The following is a 13,289-nucleotide window of genomic DNA, read 5'->3' as shown; positions in this document are numbered from 1 at the left end:
ATAATAAATGCATTGCATATTATGTTTTTTCCTTTTTTTTCAATGACAGCTTGCTTGTTCACAAAAAGTGAACTCTCAGATCTGAAAGATCTTTTATTGCCATGACAGATGAAATGACTTTCTTTTTAGGTAGTGTTGCACTCCAAAAAAATGAATTAGATTTCTTTGAGATTTGCTTTTTTCCCTTTTTCTTTTTATCAAAGCTACGAAATGCATATATTTTTAAAATCTAATTATATAACCATAGTTGCTATCTCCCATTATATAGTTACTATCTCTGATTCTATAGTTTAGTTTCACAACACAGATACCACCTTATATTAGTTTTTAAAAAAATAGATGTAGAGGAGAAAAAAATAGATTTTGTAGAAGAGGTACAGACAAATGACTTTCATGTACAAGAGTATAGACTAAAGGCTCTAGAGGATATTTAGAATATGGGTGTGGATTGAGCTTCTTCAAGGTTGTAGTTGCAAATGCCCTGGTAGTCATGTATGCAAAATGTGGAAGCAATTAAGTGGGAAGCCATTCATTTTTGTTTTGTGCTAGTATGGATGTGCTTGGGTCTTTCAAGTGGGCAAGCTGGAAGCTTTAGGACAAAAAGAACACCCCTTATGCATGGATTTGGTGGTGGATTTGTTGGGGGAGGATGTTTTTTTTGATATATTATGGTACTAAATTAAGGTCATGAAGGGAGAGGGGATTTTGTTTACGAAAACCTTTTCCTATGTGTCTAGGACCTATGTGAAGGTGGGGTTTAGATTGATGAGACCATCATGACATTTGAGATAATAGAAAAGTATGGGTGCATTCAGGATGTTATTACTCTCAACTATCTTTTGAGTACCATGTATACCTACAACATCCAAAAAGAGAAGGCACAACAGTTCTTTGATTAGTGCAAAGAGAAGATCAAGTGTGATATTGTCGGTGGGAAAATGAAGGGAACATGAGTATTAGAAGCATGGAAGTAATGCAAAGAAGTAACGCTCCCTCCAACACCTTGGCTTACAATGCTTTCCTCAACACCATTATCAATGGTCAAGAGGTAGAGTAACTTGTTCACAACCTTCAATTGAATGCTTACACAATTTTCATGTAGCCCTTCTCACAGCCCAAAACAATCAATTTTGTTGAAAAGGGAGTCTAGTTAATTAATATATGAATGCCATGGAATGAACTTCTTGTACAGATGAGCAAGGGGTTGGTGTTTATGTTGCATCTTAGTGTTGTGTGGAAGTCATCCCAAAAAGATTGTTGTCACAAGTTGTGCAGCTCTATAGAATGACAATTTCCAAACCCTATTTTAATAATAAATTCCTTTGAGAATTGTATTTTAGTCCCTAAACTAGCTATTGGGACAACATGCACTCAATGAGGTGTAAAATTATTTGTATCAATGTTCCTATACTTAACAAGAGAAAGTTGAGCTTCATTTCTAAATTTCACTATATAAATTGGAAATATTGATGCACAAGCTTCATAAATTTGATGAAAGATCATAAAATATGATTTAAAATGTTGAAAGATAAATAATACCCAGTTGGATTTTGAAGCAATTGGATTAAAAGTATACCCATATGTTTCATTTTTTACTGAACTGCAAAGGTACACATAATCCTAACTCATTTTCATGTTTTACTTCAATGAGATTTGTATAATTTAAAATGATAATGGATTTTGATTTTTGGATTCTATGGTGTAAAATTGTTTACGTTAGTATTGTTGTAAACATACCAGCACAAAATTATGAAGAAGAGGTGGAAGTAGAACTAGATCAACTCCTCACAGATGCCATAGACATAGTAGAGATCTTGAAAGAAAAGTACAAGCCATTTGTCGCCATTTTCCATTGCAGTGTTGTGTCTAGTTGAAGAAAATCCATTACAAGAGGGTCCATCTATTTGCAGAAATATGTATAAAATAAGCGTCAAATAATTCACCTAGCAATCAAATGAGTTATCTATTGTAAGAAACTTCGACAAACTGCCACTGAGAGCAAACTTAGCAACTTCTAGAAATCAACACTAAAGACAATGTTATAAGAAATATCTAGAATCCCCGAAACCAATGTTATAAGAAATTTCTAGAATCTCCAAAAGAAATGTTCTAAATTTTTCTAAATATTCATTATTATTATAGTGTTCAAAATTTAATATTATTTTTGTAGAAAATGAAATTTTTGTTTGCTCAAACCAATAATAAATGAGAAAAATGTGATTTTTTATTTATTAAAAATATCAATTAATGATTATTTATAATGTTGAGATCATGTGAAATTTAATAAACAAATCCAATTGGTTGCTTGACCAAGTCTAATGGGGAAAATTGTATGTAAACAGATACATTAGTATCCTGCCATAGGCAGGAACTAATAAATGAAAATCACATATGCAATAATATATTAAAAGTATCCATTCTTATATTTATTCATATACATACTCTTCTTTACCCGATTTTATTTGCTAAGGGTTCATTTGGCTATGGGAATATAAATATGGGAATAGAAATAGTTATTCTAGAAAAGAAAATGCGAGTAGATATTTCTATTCTCTGGTTAAGCTAGAATTTGATGGGAAATTCATGACCAAGAAATTTATGTCTTATAAAATAAATAAAACTGGAACCACCAATTTAGGTGGAATTGTAAATGCTCATTTTTGGACCAAAATTGGAATATGAATTCCTATTTTATTCCTATTCCAATTCTAATTTGGTCCATCCAAACAAAGAATTCAAAATTTTAAGAATTTAGATATGCATATTCCACTTGTATTCCCATTACCATATGCACTCTAAGAGCTCATTTGGTTGTTGGATTAAGATTTAGGAATTAGAATCTAAAATCCTTGATTTGGGATTCTCGATCTTGAAATCCATGTTATGGTTTGTGGAATTTATTTAGGGATTGTTTGGTTCAAACCCAAAAACATTTGATATTCAGAATTTGTTATTCCAAGCCTATTTGGTTCAAAATATGAATATATGGTTCAAAAAATGAATACAAAAGTTACATTAAAAAGGTGATTCATATCTCCAATTTGTTCAAAGACCTGTTCATGGTGCTTCCAACTCCACACATGCCAAGAATGTCGATGTTCATTACAAAATAAAAATCCAAGAAAAAGTTAAAAGAAGACAAAAGAAATTAGATATGTGTAGTACTAGTTATTTTATTTAATCAAAACATATGAGGTCCAACAATAGCTGAAAATTTCCCCCAATTAAAAAAAATTAAATTCGTACAAATTTTTGCAATAATCTTTCTAATTTCTTCAAGCCTTGCCTGCTAATTTTTACAAATAGCATTCAAAAGGTGCTCGAAGTAGATGCATTCTTGAAATGCCTCACTCTCTTGGTTACAATTCAATTATCTTTCAGAAATATGTGCAAAAATAGGTGCTCCCAAATGGGCATCCGGATGTCAAATCAGATTAAATTTCACTTTAGTTGAAATCCTTATTTTCAAAAAATGGGAATTAAAACAAGAATTCTAAATAACAAGCATTGTGAGGGGAGACAGAATTCCTATTTTGGTGGTCAAATGGGGATACCAAATCCACATTTCCCTGAATTCCAATTCCTATTTTGTAGACTTGTACAGTGGATTAGGAATTTTTTAGGATTTCAAATTCTAATTTCTACTCAAATCTGCGATCCAAATGGACCCTAAATGTATTATGAATATCATTACATCCTACTATTCTAATGGCCCCCTAAAATAATCTAGAAGGGGTTCCCTGCAATAATAGGCTATTAATGCATGCCCTACCCTACAATACTAATAGCAGGCCCTTAGAAAGAATAGTACAGGCTATTGAGGCAAACCCCTACTCTTGTTTTTTTTTTTTTTTTTAAAATGAATAGTCTCTTTGCTATTAACTAAATACTAATGTTAAATAGTCACAAAACATTGGGTTGGGAATACAAGATCATCCTACAAGAGTTCACTTGGCAAATCCATAAAACATACAACTATTAAAAAAATAAAATAAAATGCCCTCAAGTGGCTAAAGAAATGCTAGCTGAGGGAGGAGGATCTTGATGATCATGAAAATCCCAAGCATCAACAAGGTTGGAGGGTGGCTCAGGAGGAACACACCCATCAACAACAGCAGTGTCTTTTTCTTTTTCCTCACCCTCTAGCTTAGGTGGCAAAATTGCCAAATCCAAGCCGAGGAATAACCACTTAGGGTCAGATCCATCAATAGGCCAACCAGAGGCCGTACAAGTAGCATGAGGAGCAACTAGGGACCACCCAAAACCTCACCGCAAAGAGGTGGACAAGGGGTGTGTGACATCCCAACCATCACTAGGAGAGTGGCGAGGGGCCTGGGCCCAAGGCGTTTAAGAGTGGTAAGCCAAAGAGCTGTGGCTCCAACAATAGCCATGAGGTATTGTTTGATCTACTGAGGTAGAATTAGGTGGAACCTAGTCAATCATACAAGCTAATTGCCCCAGTGATTGAGAACTCCTATAGGTGGGCCACCTTGTTTATTCATACTTGAATCTACATCAATACATTATTACATATGCAAGCCTTAGTGTACATATAAACATTTATATCAAGAAAGTTGCGAGTGAATAAGACTACATTTCTATCATTCCAAAGAGTGAAAAGAATCTACATCCTCAAAGGATGCCAAATCTAGGAAAACTTGGAATGGATTCTAGGAGAATCACCCAAAAGAACCATATGCCAAGAAAAAAGGCTCCAACCTAAAAGGCTCAAAAAAGTCATGAATCTAGAGCCAGTACTATTAAGCTCATTGATAATCAAAGGAGGAGGATCTTGATGATCATGAAATCCCCAAGCATTAGTGAGGTTGGAGGGTGGCACAACAGGAGCCCACCCATCAACAACACTAACTTCTTTTTCTTTTTCCTCACCCTCTAGCCTGAGTGGTGAAATTGTTGAATCCAGGTAGGGGAATAAACATTTCGAATCAGATCCAATAATAGGCCAACCAGATGCAGCAAGAGTAGCATGACGAGAAACTAGGGACCACCCAGAACCTTGCCTCAGAGAGATAAACCAATGACGTTTGTTTTTAACTACTTCTTAAGTTTATCTTAAAGAGGGGTGTTAGAGTAATTAGATGTTTCCTAATTAACTATATTCTACTAAGCTAAACTTTAGGCATCCAATAATTAATCATTTTATTAATTATTATAATGTAAACTAAGTTTTATCTTTTAGGGTTTTGATCTCCTTGATAAGGATTGATCTCTTTGTAATTATTCATTCACTTTTGATAAATAACAGTTTCACTTTTTGCTCATAAAAAAAGTTTCATCTATTTATCTAGGAGTTCCAACCTCCATAGTTTTTGCTTCTCTCTGTGTTTGCATGCAAGTGATTCTTGAGCGTTGTAAGATTGATCTTTCATCAACTTCAACAAAATTAATTTAAATTATTTTTAATGACTTTTGAACTTAAAATTTTCACATCTAAACTTTAGAAGAAAAAAATATAAATTAAAAAAAAATTACATTTGATTGTTGGAAATAGAAAATATTAATCATCAAATATTTTTGTAGAAACAAATTTATTCCTAAAACATATTATCTTTGTCTAAAATACACCCTTAATATATTTTCTATGTTTAAATCTGATACAATTCTATTATCACTAGCTTATATATACCTCTATATATATTACGCCGAGAGTAATCGTTCTCGAGGCGCCTATTTTTATTTAATCCCAAAGTTATTTTAAACGAAGTTGGGATTAATGAAAATAAAAATAGGTGCCTCGAGAACGATTACTCTCGGCGTAATATATATAGAGGTATATATAAGCTAGTGGCAGTCGCGGCGCAATAGGAAAAATATTTACTTTTTATTTTTTATTTTGATAAGGTTACTATAAAATTGTTAATTAATTTTTAATTAGAGTTGTATGAAGTTACTATAAAATTATGCTTCAAAATATTTTTAAAAATTTAATATAAGGAGTTTAATATAGATTAAAAAAATATTTTTTATTTTTGGGATATTGTAATGTAAAATGTTATAGTCATACATAGATATATGGTTAGGGACAAAGTTACCATTATAGTTAATGTTAACCTTAGGGATAGAATTAGGGTTAGGGTTAGCATTAGAGTTAGGGTTGGAATTAGGGTTAGGGTTTGAGCTATGGTTAAGGTTAGGGATAGAGTTATGGTTATGGTTATTGTTAGAGTTATGGTTAAGGTTTAGATTAGAGTTATGCTTATGGTTTATCTTTTCAAGTAGAAAAAAAAACTCATATTGATTCAAAAACAAAGAAATTATACTTCGAAAATATTTTTCTATGTCATAATAGATTCATTTATTTTAATTATTGTATTAGTTAATTAGTTGTTTGATGTTTCAAAGTAAACATGGCTTATTTTATTTAAATTTAAATAATATTATTGTTTTGAATTGAATTTAGCTTAATTGTTAATGATCATATTTATATTTCTAATATTAACTCCAATTTGATCAAAGACCAAATATATTTTTGGTCTTTTTGTAAACGAACTTGCTTAACCCTTCCCTATTTCAAAGTTAATAAAATATCATTTCTATTGTCTTAGATTTGAGAGTAAGTATATTAAATAAGTAATAATAAATGAACATTATGATTAATATATTTCTAAAATAAAAATATATTACTTAAAAACTTGTTTACTTTAAATGAATAAAGTACTTATTTACTTGTAAATTTTAAAAATAGAAATTAATCTACATATATATAAAATATTTATTCTTTTTCCTATTTGCATACAAATTAATTAAAATCTAAACTTTAAACTACATAAATATTTTTAAAATATATATCCATCAATAAATAGTTTAGAATAAAGTAAAATCTAAAAATTAGACACATATAGAATCTTTTTAATTTCTATATACATGTTTTTCTAATTTATTTCTACAAACATGCAATTGATATTTCTATTATCCATTTTTTTCCATTCTAAAAAAATCTAGATGTAAATAGAATTTTTTAGATGCATGCAATCTTTCTAATTTTTTCTACATACATATATTAACATTTCTATTTTATATTTTGTTTTTACATTATGGTTATTTCAATCAAAATATGTAAATGTAAATAGAATTCTTTTCAAAAAAATTTATTTAAATTTAAATAATATTATTGTTTTGAACTGAATTTAGCTTAATTGTTAATGATCATATTTATATTTCTAATATTAACTCCAATTTGATCAAAGACCAAATATATTTTTGGTATTTTTGTAAACGAACTTGCTTAACACTTCCCTATTTCAAAGTTAATAAAATATCATTTCTATTGTCTTAGATTTGAGAGTAAGTATATTAAATAAGTAATAATAAATGAACATTATGATTAATATATTTCTAAAATAAAAATATATTACTTAAAAACTTGTTTACTTTAAATGAATAAAGTACTCATTTACTTGTAAATTTTAAAAATAGAAATTAATCTACATATATATAAAATATTTATTCTTTTTCCTATTTGCATACAAATTAATTAAAATCTAAACTTTAAACTACATAAATATTTTTAAAATATATATCCATCAATAATTAGTTTAGAATAAAGTAAAATCTAAAAATTAGACACATATAGAATCTTTTTAATTTCTAGATACATGTTTTTGTAATTTATTTCTACAAACATGCAACTATTATTTCTATTATCCATTTTTTTCCATTCTAAAAAAATCTAGATGTAAATAGAATTTTTTTAGATGCATGCAATCTTTCTAATTTTTTCTACATACATATATTAACATTTCTATTTTATATTTTGTTTTTACATTATGGTTATTTCAATCAAAATATCTAGATGTAAATAGAATTCTTTTCAAAAAAATTAGATGTATATAGCATTCTTTTAATTTTTTACATACATAAAATCTTTCTAATTTTTTTCTACATACATAAAAGAATAATTTCTATTTTCTATTTTTTATTTTCTATTTAAAAAAAAAAGCTATCATAAAGATTGATAAAAAAATTGATTGCATATGCATTCTTTATTTTGTGCACTAAATGCACAAAATAAACTGTATAGATTAAAACTTCCCGTGTTGGGCACGGGAATATACAATAGAAATATCAGTTACCAAGAATAGTCGGCCATAAGCAATCAAATCTGCCTTGCCATTGGAAATAGCTTCGTTACCATCATCCCGATCATAACCCCTTGTAGCCAAAAATGTTCCCTTGAATGCTGTTCTTATGGGAATCAGGCTCTTTTCACTCGCTATCGTCGTCTGCGAATTATCAATCCTGGGCTCAAAGAAATGAGCGTACAATATCTTATATTTATTCAGAGCCTCCGCCATGTGAAGTCCTAGTGCCTCTGGATTTGAGTCATACGCTTCTGCATGATTCGAAAATGGAGAAAGCCAAATTCTCACATGCTCTGCTCCGATTTCCTCCACCACTGCTTCCACAACTTCAAGTGCAAATCTACAATGATTCTCCAATGTTTCGCCATAGCCATCTGTTCGATCATTCACGCCGTCCTTCATGAACTGGTCCACAAGGTACCCATGCGCCCCATGGATTTGAACACCGTCAAACCCTGTTCGTAAAAGGACTGATTATGTCAACAAAAGGAACATTCTCTTCTTCAAACCAAGATAGATCAGAATAAAAAAACATACCTGCATCTATTGCATTCCTGGCAGCATTTCGAAAATCAGCAACTATATTGGGAATTTCCTCTGTTTTCAGAGGCCGAGGAGGAGAGAAATCTGCCACATCCTTTCGGCTCGGAAGAGGGATCTTTCCAGAGATTGGTTTGCTTGTGGAGGAAACTGGAGATTGGCCATTAGGCTGATAATCTGCATTCCAATGCACCCATTAAATACACAATACACTGTTTGTTGTGGAGGAGAGCCAACCAAATTGAAATTAATTAAAATTGAAATCTAAATCAAAGTAGAATATTATAACTAATTTTGAATTTCAATTTACATCTACATCTAAATCTAAATGAAAATGTAAATAAAAAATAGAAATCTCACCTGCAAAAATGTTACTCCAAAACTTCAATTTACTCTTATTCAAAAACTCCAATCTAATCCTCCAATAACCTCCACCTCTTCCTTCCTGCAAAAGCATAAAATGAAAATGAAATGAGGAGCCTTGGTTTTATAACTTCTGAGAGGCTCCTCATATCCCCCAACAGACGTCTCTTCACATTCCACAAATTTGTTTCAAATTCCCCCACTCCTCGCAAAAAATAAGCATGAATGTGCATGCAAAATCATATTGAAATTATTTCGCCCCTATTTTTTCGAGCCCTATTTTTTCAGGTCCTACTTTTTCGGGCCCTACTTTTTCGGGCCTATTATTTCGGCCAGCTATTATTTCGGGAATTCTTTTTTAATATTTAATTTGGAATTTTGTAACTGCTCCCAATTCTTTTTTATTGACAAGGAATCTTGGCATATTCCCGTGCTGGGCATTTGTGCTGCCATTGTATAGAACGCCTCTCGGCGTAAAGAACGCCTCTCGGCGTAACTAGAGAGGAAAAAAATAAAAAATCAAATATATAGATGATAATAAAAAGTTACGATTTTTTAATTTTATTAACTAGAAACTATATTTTTAAAAACTTCACTATCAAATTCAAGGAAATCAGTATGAATTGTAAAAGTCGAACAACATTAATTAATTGTTAGTTAAATCAACAATGTTTATGCACAAATTTGTTCGTGTGGATTTGTTGTAGCAGGTCAGAATCCAATGGACAACAGGCAGGGGAAAGGGAAAGGATCAGAAAGGATCAAAACTTTGAGCCCCTCTTCCTTCCAAGACCGACCTTCGCTTTCATTCACTCCAAAAGACCAACGGGATTTAAATTCTTCCTGCGGCACACCATCCATCGCTTTGATAAATAGAGATTGCAGCTCTGCTTATGTTCAACAGGTAAATGTCCCTGTCACTCGCAAATCATCACTCCATGTAATGACTGTTTTTACACAGAGACATGACGAGGAACAAATTCAGGATCATGAAGCTTGCTGTGAGACGAACATAAAGTCTGAAGCTTGTGGAAATTTGTCATCGCTTCATACAAATGAAGGATCTCATCAAGTATGTCCTTTCAACTAACGGCTTTTAATGATCAGTTAATCCTTGATAGTTTGTTCTTTCATTTCCTTAGCAGCAGAAATCAAAGAGTTAGCTAAATATTGACGTTTGTTTTAAAGATGTTGAATTATTTGAAAACGCAAAAAACACACACAAACGAATCTTTATTGATATTGAAGATCGATTACATTGTTACAGAGGTCGCAGCCTCTGGAATAGATCATCGCATCAAACGAACAAATTTATTAGTCGTATTTAAAGCTCATGAAAGATAGTTTACTCAAAACAGATATGGAACTCAGTCCTAAATATAGTTTACTCAAAACAGATATGGAACTCAGTCCTAAATATCATACAATAGAATTTATAAGATGCGATTCTTATAAATGCAGGTAGGGAATTCGAGTGTTGAAAACCTGATGGTTGGCTTACAAGAAAAGTTGCAGGAGGCACGGAAATCTAGGAGAGTAGCGCAATTGGAGACGGAGAAACGTAGAGAAGCAGAAGGGGAATTTGCAAAATCATTCCGCAGAGTATGCAGATTAAATTTTTTTTCTTAATGTTTAAGATTGAAGGAAAATAATTGACCCTTCCTACTCTAGTTAAAGTATAAACAACAAATTAAGATGCGAAGGAAATAATTTCACCGTCCTCCTGTATTTTAATTTATCAGTACAAAGAATCGCTTAAGATGCGAAGAAAATAATTTACCTTTCTCCCATATTTAGCAGTATAAAGCTTCCGAAATATCCTTCAAAGAAGCAACCAAACAGAGGGAAGATGCAAGCTCGCTCTTGAGAATTTCGAAGCACCAGTACGAAGTCATCGCGAAAGAACGAGATGAAGTGGTGGATGAATGTGAGAAAATAGACAAAAAATTGAGATCGTTGGAAGCAGGAGTTAATGAGGCTTCGCGAGAGCGACGTAAAAAACTGCAAGAGCTGGAAGGAGCTCGACGAAAGTTCATCGCTTTGGAGGAACAAAACCTGCAAAGTCTGCAAGAGAAGGACTCTGGCGCAATCAGGCAGCTCAAAGATTACCTGAATCCAAGGTCGGGAGTCGAAACCCCGACCTCGGCCTCTTCCTCCGATTATAACCTGATATTCCGCGAATTCTCCTGGGACGAAATGAAAGCCGCTACCTTCGATTTCTCCGAGGGCTTCAAACTCGGAGAAGGAAGCTACGGCGTGGTGTACAGAGGGGAAATCCAAGGGAAAAGCGTCGCCGTGAAAATTATGCGGGAGGAGGGTTTAAGTAGCAGGCAGGAGTTCCAACACGAGGTATACACATTAAATATATAAATGCCAGCAGGAAAATTGACATAAATCGCTTGTGATCTTGTTCTGATTAGTTAAATCCATCAATAATAGCACTCACTTTTGCCATTTTCTTCTCACAGATGGATCTTTTAAGAGACATTTGGCATCCGCATTTGGTACGCATAGTAGGCACCTGCTCTGAGCGAGGATGTGTAGTCTACGAATACATGTGCAACGGAAGCCTCGCAGATCGCCTCAGCTGCAAAGACGGAACTCCGCCGCTCCCCTGGCACGCTAGAATTCGCATTGCTACAGAAATGTGCTCAGCCTTGAGATATTTACACAGTTCAAAGCCAGATCCAATCGTCCACCGCGATCTTAAGCCACAAAATATTTTGCTGGACGAGAATTATTTAAGCAAGATCAGCGATTTTGGCATTGCTCGAATTCTTTCAGAAGAATATTTACGCAAAGAAACGGAGGTAAGAGGAACGTTCTCTTACATGGATCCTGAATACCTGAGAAGCGGTGAATTCTCCAAAAAATCCGACGTTTACAGTATGGGAGTTGTCATTCTTCAGATTCTCACCGGGAAACCGGCGTTTGGGCTTGTGAGAGAGATGAAACGCGCCTTTTTCAGCGGTAAATTGAAAAAGATTTTGGATCGGAGTGCCGGGGAATGGCCATTGGTCGAGACCGCTGAATTGGCTTATTTCGCCTTATATTGTACCGAATCAGACATAAACAAGAGGACCGGCCTTGAACCAGGCGTCATGAAATCTTTGGATGATCTTCGGAACATTGCAGTCGTGGCATCGAAACCCTGCAGGCCACTGGAACGGGGCCAACCGTTGGTGCAATGTGCTCAAGAGCCATTCATCCCGACCTTCTTCGTCTGTCCAATTTTTAAGGCAAGACCAATTTTTTTTCAGAATTTCATGACATTTGAGTATCCAAAATAAGATTTTTTCGCGCTTGTAACTCAATTCAATTATTCGAGTCTTTGACTCTTAGATTGATTGCGAACTGAAAATTAAGGTTTTGATTCAATCTGCAGGAGCTTATGCAGGATCCCTACGTGGCATCGGATGGTTTTACATACGAAAAGGAGGCAATCGAGGGATGGTTCAGCAGCGGCCATGACACATCACCTCTTACAAATGCGAAAGTTGATAAGAAGCTCATCCCAAACCATTCTCTCAGATCCGCCATCAGGCAGTGGCGAGAAAAGGGTAATAATTTTATGCATTCGATGCATGTGGATGAATAAAATAGAAAAATTAGTTTACATATTTATATCCCTCTTTCCTAGCCTTTGCTCTGGCCGTTCATATTTGCAGATCCATGTGAGATGGCGTTGGGATTTAGCAATCCATGCAACCATTCGATAACAAATTGTAATTATTGTGCATAAAAATAGTGCTCAAATTCTGTTTGAGAAAAGTAAGGAAAGAACCGTCTTATTTTGACTAGAGTTCTATTTTGAAGTTCTGTTCGTACTTTTGTTGGCTATTGTTGCTCTTGTTAAATACACGGAAGCAACTACCATCTCAGCTTTGGCTCAATCACATGTAAGCACCATTCCACCATAGCATTCGGATGGGTCTTCTCTCATCTAAGAACATTTTACAGCTCTATAGAGCTGGACTCTTGGAAGTGTGCATAAAAAAATAAACCCCTTGAAATAATATTTTTCATACTAGTTAGAAAGGATGGGCGAGTGTTGGAGGAGTTATTACAAAATCTTGAAAAACCTGCTTCAATCTTCATCTTTGTCAAGTCTACAGTACATATAGCATGCTTGGGGAGGATTTTAGACAAGATATGTGACAAGGTACCAATTTCAATTGTCTTCTTCAAACTTGTTCAAATTTGAATGATAAAATTTTTAATGTTTTGGCTCTGCTTAGTTTTAACAACACCTTAAAAAACATCTCTAACTTCAGCGGCACTTTG

The 13,289-nt window shown here is 33.4% G+C and overlaps 2 protein-coding genes across 2 annotated transcripts; one reads left to right on the top strand and one right to left on the bottom strand.

Moving 5' to 3' along the window:
* Window positions 1-1,777: 1,777 nt before the first annotated feature.
* LOC149564240 (putative 12-oxophytodienoate reductase 11) lies at window positions 1,778-9,866 on the bottom strand. The gene is made up of 4 exons (XM_089828315.1): window positions 9,803-9,866; window positions 8,640-8,819; window positions 8,127-8,557; window positions 1,778-1,900 (listed from the first exon to the last, which is right to left on the bottom strand). The coding sequence occupies exons 1-4, from the start codon at window positions 9,864-9,866 to the stop codon at window positions 1,778-1,780; spliced, it is 798 nt and encodes a 265-aa protein (XP_089684441.1).
* A 44-nt stretch (window positions 9,867-9,910) lies between these two features.
* On the top strand, window positions 9,911-13,042 carry LOC149564239 (U-box domain-containing protein 33-like). The gene is made up of 5 exons (XM_089828314.1): window positions 9,911-10,077; window positions 10,467-10,607; window positions 10,806-11,354; window positions 11,474-12,244; window positions 12,391-13,042. The coding sequence occupies exons 1-5, from the start codon at window positions 9,949-9,951 to the stop codon at window positions 12,601-12,603; spliced, it is 1,803 nt and encodes a 600-aa protein (XP_089684440.1). The 5' UTR covers window positions 9,911-9,948; the 3' UTR covers window positions 12,604-13,042.
* Window positions 13,043-13,289: the final 247 nt, after the last annotated feature.

This window comes from Cupressus sempervirens, chromosome 4 (genome assembly GCF_028749045.1).
Source record: "Cupressus sempervirens isolate cs-2001-9-10 chromosome 4, ASM2874904v1, whole genome shotgun sequence".
NCBI classification, from domain to species: domain Eukaryota; kingdom Viridiplantae; phylum Streptophyta; class Pinopsida; order Cupressales; family Cupressaceae; genus Cupressus; species Cupressus sempervirens.
This window is presented reverse-complemented; position numbering and strand designations above follow the sequence as displayed.